Raw genomic sequence first — 20877 nt, forward strand, 5'->3', positions numbered from 1 at the left:
GCTATTTATACCAGCTGAGATCCTATCCCTTGCACCCTGAGAGGTCTGTTCGGAACACACCTAATGCAGGTGCCAGTCCTCATCCCACCTCCTTGACATGCAGCTTTGAGGCCAGACTTGGCTTTGTGCTGCCCTTGGCAACTTCACCATGATGATACTTAGGAATGCCCAGGGATGTCAGCAGGTAAAAAAAAAATATTTGAGCCAATGGCCCAGATCTTTGCTGTCACTTAATAAAGGACATCCCCAAAGCAGCAAAAGCAACAGCTGCATTAGCCATCTTGGATCTTATGATTCACTGGTGGGAATAAAGCCAAAAAAGGAAATCCTTCCTGCATAGCACCTGTAATGAACATCTAAATCCAATGAAGTCATCTGGACCTTGTATGACCTACCCCTGAGCAGGCCTTTGCACATATAATGGCAAGTAACAGCATAGCTTTTCCAGATTGGAAGTCCCCCAAGAGACTCATCTGGATTAATGATTTATACCTCAAGTTCAGTATTACAGAACCACCTTATTCTCTGATGGTTTGTCTTCTGTTTTGTTTTGTTTTCCTCAGCTCTGTGCTGTCCTTCAGGGTTTAATAAGCAGTTTACCATGTAGCATCATAAATATATGTCATCATCTGAGAAAAAAAAAAGACCTCAGACCCTGCTGTGTTATCTCCAAGAGCAATAAAATAGTGAGAAATGGCCTTGAGCAAGCAGTGTCCCACTGGCAAGAGAAGCAGATTAACAGGCTTCACTATATGGAGAAGAGGATTTCCTTCTGTAACACTTCCCTCAGTATGGTTTATGCCTTTCCATTCTGAATGGTCACCAGAGGGGCAGAGATAGAAATGAAAGTTTACTGCAAGAATCCTCAATTGCTTTATCCCCTGAAATTCCATGATTCCCTCACCAATAGAACATATACAAAAAAGGAATAGTGACTAGTACAGCATGGCCCCATAAATCGACAGCAGTTCATCACTGAAAGTGCAACAGCTGGATCATTTGCTGAGGCTGCATCTGAACACAGCAGGGCTGTCCTCTGACAGACCACGGGAACAGGACAGCACTGTCAGCTTTCATACCCAGTAGTCACTCAATCTTCATTTGCCTACAGCTCCCAGCTGTCACCTTTCAAGGGACAAGCAAACAGAATTGCATCTCACCACCTAGCTTTAAGTTGCAACATCAAGCACAAACAACAGGCAACTCTCAGCTTAATTTAGTTAGTCCATAGTTCCTGAAAAAGCACCTTCAGTTCTATTCACAGAAGTGCTTTAAAATACTGAGTTAATTTCTAAAGTTAGAATGATGAAAAATCTGTTGTGTCCTGTAACTGTTCCAACAGTACACTTCCCATCTACAGCTATGATGCTCACATACTAGATGTGCTAGCAGGAAATTCACAACTGCATCATCCCATCTTCAAGTTATCACCTTTGATGCTGACTTTCTACTCTAAAGTCCCCACCCTCTAGAAAAAGAGAAGAGGAAATACAAGGAGTATTCTTCTTTTATATGAATAGGAAACAACAGTACACCCAAGAGGCATTTAGGTACCTAAATATAACTGCAGGGGCAGTAAGAAAACAACAGAAAAACTGGTAAAGAAAAGCTACATTTAAATCACAAGGCACACAAGTCCCACAGCACACCTGGGGATCTTTCTCACACAGGTGTGAACACTGAGCACCTGGTCAAAGCTTCTTTTGTCCTATGTGCTTTAAGTTTCTTCACAAAGAAGCCAGGAAACATGAGCAGGTTTGTGTATTTGGGTCCAGCCCAAGAAGTAGCTGGGACACAGCTACGACACCCAATCATATCCACCACCTGGAAAATTAGTTTACATTTTGCTGTTTAGCTACAAACTGAAGAACACCTTGACTTTCTTGTCATAGCTAGGTGTGGTATTTCAAGAGGAATGGAACACACATTCCCAGGCAAGCTAAGGTCCAGCAGAACAGCAGTCCTGCTTACAAAATACCACTTGTAAATGCAGTGGTAGTTTACAGTCTTCCACTACTCACAAGCAGGTATGTAAGCCCTTACACCTTGAGTATGGCTCAGTTGCTTCATCTGGTTGGCCTGAAGTTTCATGATTAAGATAAAACAATACATAGTAAAGCCAAGGATAATAGCTCCTTATTTTCAAGTGACTCAGTAGCAACCTTTACAGTGCTAGATACTGATGAATAGTACAGGTAAGGAATGCTCATCTTAAGGCATTTCATCTTTTGTGATTTCTCTTTTATCATTTGCAACAGCAATGATGCACACACGACTTAGGAGCTGGCATATAAAAAAGGCAAGCACCTAGTTTTCAAGTATTTCTTTTGTCTTCTAATTTTATACTGTTGGTCCCGAGATACTCACTTTATACCCTGTTTTATGAATAACATGAACTCCTCTTTAAGGAACTTTACAGTTCCAGCTAAGTCAGGTTTCTTAATCTTTGGTTCACAACACCTTTACTACAATGTGAGGGACAACAAAAAAAGGGAAGGAGTATCTTCAGGTCACTTAGTAGTGTATGTGTAAAAGGGTTGAGCTCATTACTTCGAAAACAAACATTTCAATGACAAAATCCAGGATAAACTGAACCTCTGTCATCAGCCTGGCAGAATATGACTTCATGGTTGTCTTCAGCAAAGAGGGCGCAATTCCAGAGCAGCACACGGCTTGCCAGCAGGGCAAACCATGTGACTGTCATTGAGGCACTGGCAATGTGAGCACCACTGGCACCACAAAATTAACTGATCACATGCATTATGTGATCACTGTTCCCAGAAATAGCTTGCAAAAAAAGGAAAAAGGTAAGTTACGAATTATTTTATCAGTTAAAGCTCTGTAACCTTATCTGAGTATTATTTATGCATTGCTGAAGCATCACAAGGACAAAATGGTGCAAGACCAATACAGTGTAGATTTACCTTTTCCTCTTTATAGTCAGTGGAATATAAAGAATTGCTGCAAACTCTAAGAGATCTGACTATACATTTCACTGGTGAAAATGCTTTTGGAACAAGGCAATTCAACCACTGAAAGCCAAAGTTAAAAGTTAAGGCTAATCTTGGTAGGGAAGGAAAACTGTATCTGTGAAGAAGAAAAGGAAGAAAGAAGCAATACAACTTTTGACAGCAAAATAAAGTATTATATTTTACTTCCACTGGCAAAACTCCCTGACCTTACTAACGTCAGCTGATTTTATACAAAACGAGAAGATGAACCACTGAAATCTCATCTGGAAAAGCACGTAAGAATTACTGATCAAATAGCTTGTATTTAACAGGAAATGTCATTTCATTTCCACAGCTGGAATTTCAAAAAAGTTTTAGAAAATAATATCAGTTGTCACAACAGTCATTAGTACCATTCACATTTATAGAAACACTGAGACCAATCATCTTAAAAAATACATAAGAAATTAAAAGTTCTAGCAAAGTTCAGTCTTCCTTTAACTAAGCTCCAGCATCAGTTTGCAGGTCTCATCAGGAAACTTTAACAGTGGTCTTGTTAGCTGCTCATTAGTTAATAAGACAACACTTGAAAGGTGCTCATAACATGCTACAATACATTTCTTTTTGGCAAGATATCATCTGATACTTAAGTAATGGAACTAAATGGAATTTACTGAAGTCAGAATATATTCTGCTTCTCATGTTGTGATCCCATTCCCACTGTAACCAGGTCAGCCTATTTAATTCTTTAAGTATGTCAGATAGGGAGAACAGATGCATTTTCACACCACTTTTAGTTCAAACACAGTAAATGCAGTCACGTACTACAGATCCTTATTTGTAAAGTCAAGGACAAAGTCAAAAGTTTTGCTGCTGATTCTTTGTAAAATTGCTCTGCTTCTGCTTAGACTTCTGAGTTGCACTGTGGCATGACTTTACTCAATTGTTTGTAAAACAAATTAATTTGTGTTCTAATATTTCCATTGTAAAGAAAATCCCTTTGCTGTATTCTTTGTGCATTAAGTAACAATACAAAAACGCTTTTTACCTAATAAAATACTAAAGGAAAAAGGAAACACCACCTTTAAAAATTTCCATGAACACACATCCACCGTAACAGCGGCAGTATCCTGTTCCATGTGGTAGCTTTTTTGTTAATAAAGATTATTAATTAGCTGGGTAGATTTTAAACAAAATCTTTCACCCTGGCAATGCAGTAAAACTCTTCAAATAAGACAGACAAGTAAGAGGGTTTGTATTTAAAGTGCTCTTTATCTGATGCAGTAAGGATTTGGCCATTATTTTGGTCTCTAAGTAGCACTTCACAGAGATTAAGGGCAAGGAGGGGGGGCAGCAGAACAAACTGCTCTAAGTTGTAGCTCTTTGAGGAACAGACCTTAAGTGCCAGGTGATACAGCACTACCAGAGCACAAAACAAACCCAGCCTCTGCGGTTGGGACATCACCATGCAAACATGTTCTTGACAAAATCTGAAGGCAGATGTTAGTGCCTGGGATTTGCAATCTCCTACAGTTAGAAAGCAAGCTCAGCAACTACAAAACTCCCTGTAGGAAAAAGCAGCAATCAAATGAATGCACGGCGAATGTCCATGGGGCGGCCCCGGCTGGGCCGAGGTGGAAACCTGTCACTGGGACCAACTCGTCCTGGAAGCGTAGGGTTTGCTCCAGGCAGGGAGCCAATGGGGTCAAAATGTGGTCTGAATGGAGGAAACTGACCTGGTGCTTCTCCCTGGCCAGGAATGAGTGAGTTAATTGGGTCTCCAACATATGGAAGTGTTGGTCTCTCATCATATTCTCCCCCAATGATCATTGGGGGATAGATTGGATTTGATGGGAATGGGTTGGGTGGAAAGGGATTAGGATAGAATGGGTTGGGATGAAAGGGGATTGGATGAGGTATAGGGGGCAGAAGCATCATGTGCCTCCATCTCAGAGCTTCCTTCTTCTGTTTCAACTTCTTCTTGTATAGCTGCAGACAGAAAAAAAAGCATTTTAAAGCTCTCTAAGTGCTCCAGCTTCAGCAACTGCATTTAGTTTTACAGCACTTCTCAAAAAAGTGCTCCTCACCAGTCTGAAAACTCAGAGCAGCAATTCCCCTGCCCACCAAAGACCAGGCACAGCACCCCTGGAAGATCTCTAACCCCCATGGAGCATGCACCACATAACTTGTTGATGTTCTTTTCTGCTAGTTTGACCAACATGCACACACAGAATACCACACTTCTAAGCTAAACTTTAACTCAAAGTTACTGCCTCCCAAAGTCTATACTTAAGTCTCAAACTAAGATTATCTCAGAGAGATTATATAAAAAAGCCACCTACTTCTTTCCAATCTGTGTCACGAGGCCTTGCAATAGGATCTACAAAGAGAAGCAAAGCATTAAGAAAAGCAACAGATCTTGTGCCACAGATACCTGCAATTTGTCAGAATTCAAAGAATAATCAAGATATGAAAAACACTTTAGGTCAATACATCTTTTTCTAAATATAATGTATCTTGAAAAATATAAAGCTCCAGGTCCATTAGATAGGTAATTTAGTTGCACATCCATTCCATGTAAAGCATGATCTCCAAATGTTATTAAATACAGAAATCCCAGAAACATCCTCTCTGCCTTTGCCTTCTGACAGCACTTCCTTTGTTTCTTAACTCTCTTGTGAGAAATTGAAGCAGGAATATAATCTTCCCTCCACTTCCTAATAGCTACAGTAGCCAATACACCAAGGTAGCAAAGGAAACAGATGAAAACAAGGAAAGCCACACCACACAATGGGATGAACCATGTGGAGCACCGGTAATGTCTCAGAAGATTGGCAACCATTTTTCTTGGCAGAAAACTCTGCATCCCCCCGAATCACACCAGATCAACTGTACTGATTAGTAGCACAAACAACTGCATTTACTCACTGTGTTTCAATATCATTATTGGTTGCCTGAGCAGCCTCTTATCAAAAGCTATCAGAACAAACTCCTCTGTTAACATGAGAATGTAATGAGAAAAAGATGTGCTTATCATTACCTCGGAAATCCCGCAGATACATAAACCTCCAGAGAAGCTGGTCATTGGAAGCTGTGTAGAGATCACGGCAAACGGCGGAGAGAGAGATGAGGGAACGGACATCCAGAAGTCTGAAAATCCGAAGCTTGAGCTCAAGAGGAAGGACCACTAACCCAAACACATCTGGCAAGTTCAAAGCTACAGAAAGGAGAAAGAAAGTTCAGAAAAAAATACAGTAAACTCGACATCACTTAGGTAGTGCTTCTATCTGCAAAGACCCTAAAAGAAAAAGAACATTATAATCTTTCCCTTACATCCTCTCCTTTTGATGCCTATACCACATTTCTGAGCAACTATTGTGATGTGACTCCTTGCAAAACAGATCTCTTGCAACTCTACATTTAAGAGGGGCACAAAATAGGGCAAATGACACTTTCTACTGAGCACTACACCTAAGAAACATTCCACACCAAATTATGCTTACAGGCTACAAAGCTAAGGAATAAGTAAAGGAAAAAAAGACTTGCCCAATTTCACGACCCTGCAAAAAACACAAATATAGAGCACATGCTTCACATAAAATCTTCATGCACAGAAGTCTAGAGGGAATTCCATTGCCTTCAGAATACAAAGCTGAGACCGTTTATGGCAGTAAGTATGCAGAGAAAGCCTGACTTCCTACTGCTTCACAAACACCAGCCTGGGTTACTTCCTACCATCCTTTCCAAGCTCTCAATGACCAATTCCTAGTAAGATCATTCCTGAGGTCAGACTTCCAAACATGATGCTAAATAAATGTTTCTGTTTTAACAAAGAAATAGATCAAAACTACACAACTACTGCTACAAAATTATTGTAGTAGGATTTCCTCATCATTATGCATGGAAAACAGCCACTCCATTTCCATCTTTGAAGTGAGACTAGAGCAATCAAAAATTAAAACCAGAATTATATTACATTTTCTGAGTTACAAAGATTAATATGATTTCTTTAGCATGTATATTTTACTTTATGCTTACTGTTCATATGCTTATCACTGAACAGCTGTTTCTAAAACTCTTCCTTCAAGGCTTTAGATTGACTCCCTTCCTTCCATCCTCAAAAATTCAGTACCATCTTTAATTACAAACGTTTTGTCTCACCTTGTCGGGCAGCAGCTAGGAGAGAGTAAACCAGCTGGTCTTTAAAGAGACGGGACAATTTCTGAAGGTCTTTGTAAACACCTGCAACCTTCTCTATCAAAGAAGAGAGGGAAAAAGCTTAACTTCAAGAGTTATATAATGCAACAATTATATAAGAATTACAGTTTTCTCATTAGCACAACTTTATTCTGCTTGTGATCTTGATAGGAGCAGCTCTGCAGCTAGAGTGTAATAATCCTGCAACAAGTCAGGCATTGAAAAACTAGAAACCATGATTGGGCTAAGCTTTCCCTTCAGCCTTAGAAGGCACAGTTAAGGGAAAGACTTGAGTTCTCTGGAAACAAACTGACTCTCAAGCTGTCAGAGCTTCCTTTGTCAGAATTCAAAGCTCCTGCCTAACATAGATCTATGTTCTAAGAGCCTGCAACCTTCAGTTCTCTGACAGAAGTATTCTTCTGTTCTGTTCTTTGACGAAAGAGGAGCAAGAAGACTTAAGTGTTATACTGGACACATTTCAGCACTCAGTTCTTCTACAATCTTTCCACTAGACTTGTATATTGGGGACTACAGAGAACATAGGAAATTGAGTCAGCATGGACTGCCAGTAAAGCAACTCATATCCTCCAGAGAATATAAGGATGGTCAGGTCTGTGGTCACAAGTATCCACATGGATCTGCCCTTCCCTCCTCCCTCAAGTTAGTTTTCACTCTGATTTTGGCACTCTGGAGAAACCTATGTGGTCAGCACATGTTTTCTGACAAAAATAATTTAACAACTACAGTACCACAACAAGAGCATAGGTACCAGCCTCTGAAGCCCTGAGCTGCCAGGCAGAAAGGGGGTATCACTCAGCACTGCTGTCCCAGAAGATTCACACATATGCCTAGGACCTCATAAATAACAGGCATATGGGCCAAAGGATAAGCTTTGCAAGGTTCTTTTCTTACATTGTTAATCCTAGCAATACAATTTGTTCTAACAACAAATGGCTACACTCTGAAATCCTTTTACTATGAAGTTATGACTAACCTAAATGGTAACCACACTTTTATTCTTTTTTGCTATTCTGTACCTATGTGGTGCTCTACTAAAGCATTTTCTTACCCACTGTGTCCCTTCTTTACTTTTCAGTTTACTACTATGAGATCATAGCTCAGGCATACCTGGGTCCTGAAAGCAAACAAAGGATGATGGCAATAGCTGGATTCTCTTAACACTTCTAATCTCTTCGTTGATTTTTAATGTTGCTACAAATAAAAGACAGAAAGACATTTCAAAATTTAAAACACACAGAGACAACAAAGACCACTTTATTACTTAAGTAATACATAGTCTGGAAGTTATAAGTCTTGCAAAAAACATAAAAGAAGCCAAAACATTGTAGCTGAAGCAAATCTACTTCCTTCATGTCTGGCAACGCGTACCAAAGTTCCTATGAAATGAGACAACAAACATATTTCTACAATATTGCAACGAAAAGGCCAGCTGAAACTCCTAAGGATTAATCTCTTACAACAAAAGGGGAAAAAACAGTCAACACAGAGACTAGAAAAGAGTATTCAGTATCAGGAAGTGGCATCTTCTGCACCTCAGCAACCCAAGTAATAAAGGTCAAGTCAAAACACACAAAAGCACACTTAAGTTTTCTCTTCCTAAACAATGGTGATACTTAGGAATGTGCATCCAGGATGAAGACTTGACTGACTTACCATTAATAGCAATAAGATCTCCCAGAGGCACACAAGTCAAACCAGCAGAACCTTCTCCACAAAGGGGATGTGTGTACTGTAGCTTATAAATGCCATTCCCTCTCCATTTCTCTGGCATGGAGACTGCCTTGGCTTCTATCCCCTACAAATGTAAAGGGACAACAAACACACTGTCATACTTTTGCAACATACCAATGCTGAGGGGTGAGAAAAGGATAAGAAGTTAGGAAATGCAGACTGATGCTTGCCATTCAACTCTTAGATCAGTCCTAATGACAGCAATTATGAGTATGTATGATTATACACATTTTCCCCAAAACTAACAGCAAATCTAAATGAAGTTCAGTAATTTTTGTCCTGATAGGAACAGACATTCAGTGAGGACTCACACCTCTTTCTTTGAGACTTCATTCTGTCATCCATTCCAGAATTCTGACAACTCCTGCACATAATTAATTTGCTGCTCAAAAAAAAAAACCTATTGCACCTTTTCTGTGAACTTACAGTATCTGACAGGGCTTTAAGAATGATAGTGTGAAGTTAATTAGAAAACCTGACTCAACTAACAGGTATGCTTTCAATTTCAGTATGGAACAGTTCATAAGCATTATCAGAGTGGGATACAATATAACCACAAGCACAAGTAGGTTCTTTGTTTCTTCTTAAATCTGCACAGCATTCATCTTCCCTATCTCCAAGCCTGCTCACTGCCATAAACTTTATTTACAGTGGCAAATGTATTCTTTACATAGTAATTCAAATTATGGTGATACAATGAACTTCATAGATTTATTAAATTGGTATTGGTCAACCAGACACCCACATGTGTTTAGTCAGCCTCAGTGCAAGAAAAAAGATGAGAATTTAAACACCTTACTGAGACCAAATCTTTTTCTCCATGTTCAGCCATGTATTAGTAAACATAAAATGCAAATGTAAAGTTGAATATGGAATTAGAGACACTTTTTTTGGCAGACCTAGACCTCATTAAGCACCCTTTGACAGGACATCATTGAAATGATACCAACATTTAAGGCAGTATTTTGGGGAAGTGCCACAACCTAAGCACATTTTCACATGCTCTATAGTAAAAGGCAGAAGCAGGAGGTTCAGCTGGGTCCCAGTGAGGCTGAGGACCAACAGAAACACAAGGACGGGCCTCTTCTTCCACACCTAAAAGCTGCTCCAGTCTTCAGCCTGAAGACTTTTTGGGAATTTTGAGAAGCCGATTCTTCAGCAGTCCCTACAGCCAACTGTCATATAGAAAGGCAGAAGCAGATCCTCAGATGTAGCTTCTATATTCCACAGCTTCCCCACACTGACTCAGAAACTTTCTGTTTGGTGCTGCACCTACCTACCTGGGGTACATAGCCTGTCTCCATCATGAGAAGATGAACCAGAACGACCAAGGCATCAGTGGCACTGGTACACTCAGCAGAAAGGTAGAGCACCTCTAAGGAATGGGGTGTTTCACCATCAGCAGCTTCACTGCACAGCATGGGCTCAGAGGGATAGGAACCTGTACCTTCCAGGTCAGGATCTTCTGGGACTAATCCAGAAGGAAATTCTTGGCTGGATCCTGCCTTCAGGGGAAAGCAAAGCAGAATATTACACCTGTATATAAATCAACATTATACAGCTGCTTATTCCAGCCCGATTCCCCATACAAGTTGTATGAATTCATTATACCTCCATTTTCTAGCATTCCACACGGAGACTAGGATCATATATGTAGCCTTTATGGTTTTTAATCTTTATAATGCAAACCCTTCATGAAAGGGTCTGTCATTTTCTTGCATATACTAACTGAAGGCAAAGCGATCATAATGTATTAAACCTTCATCAGAATTTTTGCAACATACACAGGAATAATTTAATCACTACAGTATCACCATTTATTTGAACTTAGCCAATATGCATGGCAAGTAACCCAAATGGCAACTTGGGCTGCCAACAAACACAACAGGCCTAAACAGCAGGGGGAAAAAAAATCAAAGGAGTGCACCTGCGGCCACTTGAGGAGCACTGTGGCTTCATTGTAGCTTCCTTTCTTATAAATCATGGCATGTTATTAATTAACTGACAAAACTAAACACAGACACATAATTAAATAAAAGTAGAATGAAAACTGTAAGCAGATTTACCTAGGGTAAGCGTCAGGAAAGGGGGAAAAGATGCCTGTTTTCAACACTGCCTGTTGCATCTGCCCCAATCTAAAATTGGTTCCTCAAGAAGACAGCACTGAGGCAGGCAAGAAACATAATCCTTACTTCCTTAAGTGCATGTTTCACCAAAAACATATACTCCTGTAAACCTGAAATACTTCAGGCTCTCTTCTGTGCCACAGTAATATACAATGAACAGAGACAAATTTCCATTCAAATAACTGAGCATGTCTCAGACAAGTATAAGGAGCCAAATATTCCCAAGAAATTCTCTCCTACATAGTACAGCAACTGACACAACAGGACACCTTCCTTTTTGCCTTGTGCTGTACAGGAAAATTCTCATGTACTTACCCTGTCATCACTCTCTTGAACTTCCATTTGAGCCTTGTCATTGTTAGATTGCTCATTCTGCCCTTCCCTTGGACTGCTGGCCTGACTGCTGTTGGGGGTCAAGGTGGACGGCTCATGACCATTCTGAAGTGGGGCAGGAGTAGCAGGAGGAGGAGGTAGGCTGGGTTGTCCATCTGGCTCTTCTAGTAATAAGCATATCAAATCACCAGAAACAATCCCATATGAAGCTAAGGTCTTCTGATCCTCTGTGAGAGCATCTTTTCTGTTCAATGTTATTGAAAACGCGGTATCAGAACTGCAAAACAATTTTAAAAAGCAGTAAGGAAACATGGTTGGCTGTACCTGGATAGCCACACACTGGACATGGCAATTGCTGCTGTGGTTTAGGTGGCCTCGTGGTGATTGGTCAAAGATGAGACTCCATAATCTTGTCCAACCTCAACAATTCTATGATTCTACAATTAGAAATGCATACTCCATATTACAATAGAATTGTGCCACGGGGCTTAATCCATTATTAATTACCCATATGTTAAAGAAATAGTGAGGGGAAAAAAGATTATATGAAATTATTTCCCCCATGTTCTCACCAATTACATTTTAAGTTGCTGCAGCTGCTGGTAAGTAAAATTTCATTTACAGAAATTGCTCATAAAACAGTTCTGAAGGAAAGCAAATAAGTGTCCTTCAAAATAGAAGATATCAGGGCTAGGAGAACAAGATCTAAACAAACTACTGCCTTGGATTATTTAAAAATAAATAGTGTTGAAGACTCAACCAACTTGCTTTCTCACCAAGCTAAACATTCATTTCAATGATCAGCAGGTGTCCTATAGAATGCTAGCTGCAAATGAGTGTAATAAAATAAGACACTTCAGGCCGAAAAAAACCAGAAATGAAGCTGGTTAGCAGGGAAGCAGCTACCCAGCAGCAGCTATAAAGTACACCCACTGCGGCAAGACAAGCAGTAACTTCAGATTCCTCCTGCCCACACTGCTGCGTGAATCACCAGTGAAACAGCAGCACGTCGGCCCTAATTAAAGGTTTGTGACACAAACCCTTCAGCCAGCAGCAGAAAACGCTCCCCTTTTACAGGCGATTCATTTTCCTACGGAGGATGCCGTGAGTTCTTCGCAGATAAAATGTTTATGAAACTTCAACTGAGATTCTCCAGAAAGTCTGAGAGAAGTGTAAAACTGAGACCCTACAGCATTTTGTAACTTCAGCGCCGCGCAGAAATCTCAGTCAGCTCTGACCGCGCTGCAACCCGCACGTCGCAACTGAACACTCCCGAAGTTTTGCTATCCCGCTCCGCAGCGCCCAGCCGGGAAGCAGCCTGCGTGCCAGGCCCTGCAGGAGCCCGGGCAGCCGGTGCCGTGGGCCGGGTAACGCGGCCGGGCCGGGCGCTGTCAATCCCCGGGATGCGCCCCGGGCCCGGGCGGTGCCGCCGCAGCAGCGCCGCGCCCGCCCCGCAGGGGGCAGCACCGCACCCGGGGCCTGGGGCAGATGCCTCCCCCCGCACCGCGTGGTACGGCCCCGCCGGCCCGGGCCGCGCACGGGCGGCACGGCCTCCCCCCCGGCACCCCTCGCGATGGTTCGCTCCGCTCGCTACCTGTACCCCCAGGCGGGCAGCAGGGCCAGGCGCAGCTGCGCGCGCAGCTCCCCCAGCGTTGGCTCCGCCCCCTGCACCTCCAGGGCCGCCGTTCGCTTCTGCAGCCGTACGCGGAGCTTCATGGCGGCGGCAGCGGGACGGGGGGCGTCTCCGCGCCCACCTCACGCCCCGAGCGGGCCCCGCCGGGCAGCGGCGGCGGGGAAGGTGGCGACGGGGCGCGGGCGCAAGGGCTGCCGGGCCGGGCCGTTGTTTTGGTTGTCGCGGAACCGCCTCAGCCCGGCCCCGGCCCCGCCTCCGGGGCTCGAGGCACGCCCCCGATCGCTGTCTCTGCGTGCCGCGCCGTGGCCCGGCCGCGATCGATGATTGGGCGCTCGGCTGCGCGCGGGGAGGAGCCGCCCCCGCGCACGCCCCCACAGGCTGTGCGAGAGCCGCCATTGCTGCGTGAGCGACCCGGCCGCTGCTGCCGCGCCTCACAACGCCTCCGTTCCTCCTCAGCCTCTCACCCTGCCATGGATAAGCCACTGGCAGGAGTGATTCCTGCGCCCGGGCTGCCTGATGCCGCGTAGCGACGGTGGTTGGGCCGTTGCCCTCCTCAGTGTAACATCGGGCCAGGTGATACCCTGTAGCGAGCACTACAAGGGAGAGCCTGGCTGGGTGTTAAACTGTGGGCGAGGGTGGAGATGCCAAAGGGAAAGAAAGGCTGAAGGAGCATGCTGCCCCTGAGAGGATTTAGTTTTATGAAGGAACATGTTTTTTTCTAGACCAGTCTGCTAAGTTGTCACCTCAGAGGTGGTGCTGCAACACCTGTGAGCAAATAATCTCGACAAAAGTACAAAGTGGTACAAACTGAAGTTTACTGGCTTTAGTTCCCCTTCACTTGTCATACTTGGCTAAAAAGCACTTCCTCGTGTTTTTTATCTGGAAGTGCACACTTGGCAGGAGTATAATGTTGACTGGAGGAATAATGTAAAAAGCAAATTTTTTTCAAGTTTTCGTTTAATGAATTCTATAGAATTTTCAAAAGCAGTAAATCCAGAGCTGTTATAAATGATTGAATTTGCAGCCAAATTTTAAAAAATTTAACAAAGATTTATTTCCTCGATAACTAAATAAAATTTCGAAAAACCCACCACAGCCAAGGCAGCGTCAATTCCTGAATTTGGTGCTGGGTGAACCTGGATCTGACTGACAGAGTGCCAGCGTTTCCCCGGTGGTTCACCCCGACTGTCTCATACCGCCAGCTTATATCCCATATATTCCACCTGGGGCCACAATGACAGAATGTCCTTTGTGTCCCTTCACATGTGGAGCTGGATCATAGAGATACAAAGCCAGTCCAGGTGTCCCAATGGCTGTCTGAGCTTCTCCAGAATGGCCTTCTCTCACATGTATCACTGGGTCCATACGGATGCTAAAGCCAGTCCCAGTGTCCCTATGGCTCTCTGAATTTCCTTCTTTCACATGTAACCGAGTGGTGCCAGCATTCAAGATGACAGATGCAATCTGCTCCAGGTGCCAGTCCTCATGAGAGGCTTAAGCATTCCTGGGAAGTTGATGTTCATGGTCCAGGAAGACTTCTTTCTTAAGCTGAGGGACTTGATATTATCTTTAACGTTGTCCGGGAATTAATTGAATAGAAATAGGACTCTGCTCCCAGTCAGGGTGGTCAAGGACATGAGTTGGATTTTTACAATATTTTATATGCACGTATATATACAAATAGCATGAATTAACTCTATATATATAACAAGAGCTAAGTTAGAACAATGGATATTCTCAGATCATCTTGGTTTTCTTTCTTAATGATAAAACTTGGCTTGTATCACATTTCTCTGTACAAAGAATAACACAAGAAAACTGGGGTACTTTCTGGGACTGTATACAAAAATAATAAGTGAAATCACAAGACCTAGCTTACACAGCTACCACCAAGTACAACTGCTTATTAGGACCCTAATCACATTGCTTAACCCTGTAGGAACAGCCCTGCTGTCTTCTTTCAGCACCTAGGAGTCCAGCAGGAAAAAGGAGACTTGAAACTTCAAAAAACTATTCTGGGCCGCAGGCAAAATCTACTTAATGCACCTGAACGTGGCTATCCAATCAATCTCTTGCAATTCTTTTTAGAGTTGGCTGTCACAGATGTGTCAAACTGAAGGGCAGCCATCCTCTGGTTTCAACATGCCAATAAATTCCTCAGTGGAAAGAGAGGTTTGTACTGGAGGAGATGAAAGGAAAGAGGCAGCTGAGCTGGAACACCACTCGCTGGACGAGTGAAGAGCTGACTGCTCATTACAGTCAGCTTGATGTAACTTACCACGGCAACAAGGGATTTCCTGAGAAGCTGCACCCGCCAGAGCCACTGCCGTTTTTGAAGGAGTCCTTACACAGTCATCATCAAATGGGGACACATCCTGAATAAAGCCAGAAGTGTGGGTTGCTGCGGCAGAGGGGGATGAGAGTGGAACTGGCAGAGAAGTAGAAAGGAGAGCATGTGAGGAGCACTGTGCCTTTCAGAAATTCTTTGCTCTCTCGAAGAGAGTTGAATCTGAAATGTGTCAGGCTGCTGCCTCAACGTCATCACCATTTTCCTTTGGCTATGGATGTACTACTCTGTTTCATTCTTCAGAGTTATCCCTGTCACAGCCCCCTCCTGTTACCCCAGTGGCTCTATGGCAGACATGCTGCTAGCAGCAGAACCACCTTCCTTGTAGCTTGCACAAGCTGAAGCGATTGTGTGATGTGAAGTGGTTCAGTTTCTCAGGAGCTGACTAGTCATTATTAGGTAACCAGTTAGACCAAGCCACAAGTGAGCTTTTTTGCTGCCACTCTGAATTTTTCCTTTGAACTTTATGAGTCATGCTATAATACAAGGTTTAGACACGTTTTCACTCAATGTAAAGTTTAGACATATTTTCCACACAGCAGGAAAACCTCCTAGGAAACAATTAGGATGAAAGGCTAAAATGTTTTCCTCAGCTTTCAAGTCTGGCAAATTTCAAATGACTCAACACCACCATTATTTCTTCCTTCACACATCATTCTAGAGGAAGGGGGTGTTATTTGATGAGTTACAGGTTTTCTCCACCATTTTAATTTTGTCTCAGTCTGCAGGCAGGAGACTTTCAATGGCCGTATATGAAGTTGACCTCTGGCTGGGAAGGGCACTTGTCAAAATACTACAGGAAACTTGTGTGCTTAGAGGCTTGAAAGAATGGTTGCGTACAGAGGAATTTTGACTTTCAGCGTAGTTAACTCTTACCAGAAAGAGTGAATTATTTTTAAGTCTAGTTCATTAAGATAATACACAGTATGGTGACAAAAGAAAGCTCTTTGTCAGTAGCTTGGAATGGTTGTTGAAGACTGTGGCTTCTCTACTCAGAGTACTTTACTGAGGATGTTTCTTTTCCTCATGGTCAGTGTGAAACACAGGCAGCAGAACCTGTTTCACCAAAGCTTAAAACCCTACTGATAGCCCTTGTGGGTACTCTTGAGTAATTTGAAAATTAAAGCTGTAGTCCTGTTGACCAAGTCTCATGGCAGAGGAGAACTATAAAATGTAAAGGTCTCTTTGGTTCAGTTACATGCCTCATGGAAATTTTTTTCCTAAAGGATGAGTGTGGTAATAAAGCTGTGAGCCAGTGGACCTTTTCTGTTATTTCTCTTTGTGTATTTGCCACTACAAATAATGTATTTTATCATATGAATAAATAAATACACGTGTTTATGTTAACTTACAATGCTCATATTTTGAATGACAAGAGTCCCACTGAAAGATGTGAGAAAGTGTGGGATGAGAAGGAGATGGGTATGAAGGCTGGAGTATCATTGGGAGATGAAGTGCCAAAGTCTGAAGTGCCATCCAAGTGCCAGTGGAGGAGATTCAAATGAAAGCCAGTGGAGGCAAACCTCCTAAATTCTTGCAGCTTGCTGGTGGTCAGCTTTACTGCTAGAAGATATTTTAGAGCCCTTTATGCTAATGCTCTATACAGTGAGTGCATTACACCATCTCAGGTTGGCTGTCTACAGATTACTCTTAAACAGTGTCTGAGTTTGCTCATGTGGCTCTTCTCTGTTTCTGATTAAAATCTTGATTGTATGGAGCAAAAGACCTTTCAGCAGTTTTCCTGGAGTTTGCCGGATTGCTTCAGGCACTTTCAGTAGTTTCCATATTTTTAACAGTATCAAATTGCTGGGAGTTGTGTGCTGAGCAAAAGTATTTGAAGTGGCTAAAGTCAGAATTTGGTATCTTTTCCTTAGCAGACTAAAATCACATGTCTCTGGATGGTAAAAATAGACTCATTTGTTTCTTAGGGAGACTACTGCATCTACCTCTTGGGAATCTGACAAGACTGCAATTTGTGTGAACCCAGGGAAGTGGCTGTCTAGGCTGAGAGTACCTCATGCTACTGTCAGCTCCCTTAAAGGAAGGGAATGGTTGTACAAGAGGCTGGTGAGTGAGCCAGACTCTGTGGGCAGAAAAGCAGAGAAGAAAGCTTAGAACAGACCCATGCAAATGATGGACTCGAGTCTGAATCTGTGGAGACAAATAATGCCTGCTGCATTCCTGTTCAGTGTCTCAGTGTTTCTTACTTTTTCCCTGTGTCTTGGGAACCATCCCTCAGTTCTTAGCTGTGAGGGCAGCAGGCAGGGCAGACCCAGAACAAGGACACTGATTTTTCTTTTGCTAAATGGACTTTGGTAAAAATGAGCCTCATAGTCCTGGCTCAGGTGCTAGGAAAGGGCAGTTACAGAGCTCAGCAACATTGACTCAGTGGATCCAAACAGTGACAATGGTTTTTTCCATCAGCTCATCAGACAACTGCCTCCCAACATTGTTACCCATTGTTAACAGATTCTGTGTAGGCATTGCAGCTATGCTATTTATTTTGCAGCCTGGCATAGATTAATAGTTCTCTGGCAACCCTGCTCCAAGGCCTTGAAAGCCTTTATGAAGGGCATCAGTAGTAAAGCCACACTTAGGAAAAGCTGTGGTAACACAAAGCTTTTGCAAAGCTGCTGTAAAACTGGGGAGTGTCCCAGACATACTCACAGATACAGCTTGTGGGGTAGGGGTGGCCATTTCCTCCTGTGGTTTCTGTTTGAAGATTTCACTGAGTAATATTGATGACAGCCTCATGAGCTGGGAAGTGAATAGCATTACTTTCTACACAGAATGCAGGAAACCATGAACAGGAGCTTACTGGAGTTTTTCTTATTCTGTGGGTATTCCCAGTAGTTGGGAAGAGTGTTCATCTGCCTTCATATAATTTAGCAAACTCCTGTGTCATTTGCTGTTTTCTTTAAGCATTGTTACCAATATATCTCTTCCATCAACCATATAAACTTCATATTCCTTTCCCTCAAGAGGTGGTCTTCCATATGGAGTATCAATGTCTAGGAAGGGTTAAAAGCCTGAGGCTGTTGAGTTGTTTTTGATTTGACATTGTTGAGTGAGCTGCAGAAACCATACTGGTTCTTGAGTATACTGCAGAGTAACTGGAAACAATGGAGCAGAAGAAACTGAAAAATCCAGGTCCAGAGATAAGTGAGATATTTGGGAAACTAAAGTGCTCTTTCTGGACTTCAGGTTTGGTAGACTCTATTATTTGCTATCATGTTTAAGAACTGTTTGTCTTGTGTTTGTTAACTAGTGGGGTTTCTAAATGTTTGAAAAATATTATTATGTGCGTTGTAGACTGGAGAATCTTGTACAGGACCAAGGCAAGACAATGACAAAATTCCTTTTCAGACATACCCTATTCTGAGGATGGTCAGTTTAAGATAGTGTGTTTTTATGGGTGTGTTAAACCTGTACAAGATTAAGACTTTTTCTACATTAGAAGCTTGCTGACTTCTTAGGCAGATTTCATCTGCAATCTTTATTGTGATTTTTATTAAAAGTTTTTGCAGACTATTCACAAAGGAGAAACCAGACATGATCTCTACAGTCTGGTAACTAGGATACTTCATTAGGGTGAGACAGGTACACAAACTGAAACAAAGGAGTTTTTAATTTTTTCTCTACTTCAAGTACTTGATTGTACTTTAATCTTTGTGAAGACAAAAGAATTAAGATAATTATTTACATACAGATATTGGTCTGTTCCTGCTCAGTTAGTGAAGATAAAAATCAGAGCAATTTGTCTGACATCTATTGTCCTCAGCAGTGCAATTGGCAGCTCTCATTTAGACTATCAGGCAGCTGACAGGTTCCTTCTGCTTAGCTCTGTCTGCCTCAGTCATCTGACTGGCCTTGTACAATCATCCTAGAGTCTCAGAGGGGCTTGGGAATGGAACCAAGAGTGTCAGCTTTGGAGTGCAGAAGGACAGCTTGTTGGTGTGAGGAAGCACTCTGAAATGATACTTCTTTTATTCCCATGGCAGTTGAGTTTTTCATCAGCTTCTCACCCAACATACATTTAAGATCCAAGTAAGAACTAATCAACTCCAAAGCACAGTAATGACCAAGACTGCTGTTTTCTGTTCCTCAGTGTGAATGAAATGCTATGGGAATGAAGTTATCTGTATCAATGTTTCTAGCAATCCTGCTAGATAAATATCTAGTAAATATCCATGTCCTTTAATAATAGAAAAATCCGTCTTTCTGGTTTTACATCGATTTTTAATTGACCCTTATTAATCAGGATTGAAAGTGGCATGTTTGCAGGAAAAGTCAGGACACTTTTTTGGAAAACATGTAGGGTATGTGGCTTCAGGAGTGTGTTGTGCATAATACAGTGTTTCTACCTTAAAGTATTTATTTTGAGTTGCTTAAAACAGAGAAATGGCAAAGAACTAGAGATGGACCAATTAAAGTGTATATTTTCAAAATTTGTCACAATGTGGATTATGTTCTCAAAATGTTTTTTCCCTGAGACTACTTTTTCTTGCATGGTGTCCTGGGATAACTTTATAAGGATTCCTAGAAGAACCAATATCAGGGCAATATTGATAATGCATTTTGTCTGATTTATAGTGGGAAATCAAAGTGGGAAACCAAAGACCAGTTTTTTATGAGGTGCTAGGTCAAACATAGATTAGCAACCATTTGTAGTCTGACCTGATAATACCAAGTTCAATACAGAAGTAAGACCAACAAAGGGTGGTGGGGTGGGGTTTTTTGTGGTGGAACAGAGGGTTTGTGCTTTTTTTATATGCATTTATATGTTTTCTAGAAGATTATGGAAAAGATTGTCCAAGACAATATGGTGCTGGTTAGAAATCCAGGAGTGGCTTTATAGACTCCAAATTACTGGGAAACCAGCAAAACCTGTTGCTACTAATTAACTAGCATGGTTTTCTACATAGGCAGGTATCGTGATCACAGTCAGACATGTTAGAAAAGGATGTGCCACTCCCCTCTGTGGTGAGCCCAGCGTAAAGTTATTACAGGTCCCTAATAAACAATTTTCTGGGAAGACTTGAAGTTGTCTTGAGAAACAGTATTGTTATTTCTAGGAAATTGAGCAGTAGCTGTCATCGGTAGTGAAAATCAAGATCAATAGAAGAATTTTGAACAAAGAAACCTTACTTTTATAGTAGGTATGTGTCACAGAAAGAAAAAATTTGCCTCAGCTTTTGTGAATCTGTGTTGTGTGGTTATGTCCCACCACACAGTGGCTCAGAGCCTGCTTTGCACTCAACCACACCACTGCATTCTCGTGCCAGGAAACCCTTCTCTGTTCCTTTGTGATCACCATGTAATTCTCACACATGCTTTGAATTTACCTTTGAATTCCCTTCTCATGTAATCTCATTTAGTCAATCTCATGTAGCAGTGTCTGACCTACCTTATTGTATTAGACCAGCATTTCAGTTGAAAAATGCTGGAACTCTCAAAGCCAGTGTATCCTAGGGAGGGTCTGTAAAAAGAAGGTGGTGTTACAGAGGAAGACAGACCTGCTCCTGCTTGACTGGGATT

The 20877-nt window shown here is 42.2% G+C and overlaps 1 protein-coding gene across 1 annotated transcript; it reads right to left on the reverse strand.

Annotated features, from left to right (window-relative positions):
• Positions 1 to 3150: 3150 nt before the first annotated feature.
• FBXO7 (F-box protein 7) lies at positions 3151 to 13236 on the reverse strand. The gene is made up of 9 exons (XM_084206619.1): positions 12954 to 13236; positions 11342 to 11636; positions 10181 to 10405; positions 8823 to 8964; positions 8277 to 8360; positions 7113 to 7205; positions 5992 to 6168; positions 5294 to 5331; positions 3151 to 4940 (listed from the first exon to the last, which is right to left on the reverse strand). The coding sequence occupies exons 1-9, from the start codon at positions 13073 to 13075 to the stop codon at positions 4536 to 4538; spliced, it is 1581 nt and encodes a 526-aa protein (XP_084062745.1). The 5' UTR covers positions 13076 to 13236; the 3' UTR covers positions 3151 to 4535.
• Between the last annotated feature and the right edge of the window lie 7641 nt (positions 13237 to 20877).

This window comes from Fringilla coelebs, assembly GCF_963513975.1.
Source record: "Fringilla coelebs genome assembly, chromosome: 5".
NCBI lineage: Eukaryota > Metazoa > Chordata > Aves > Passeriformes > Fringillidae > Fringilla > Fringilla coelebs.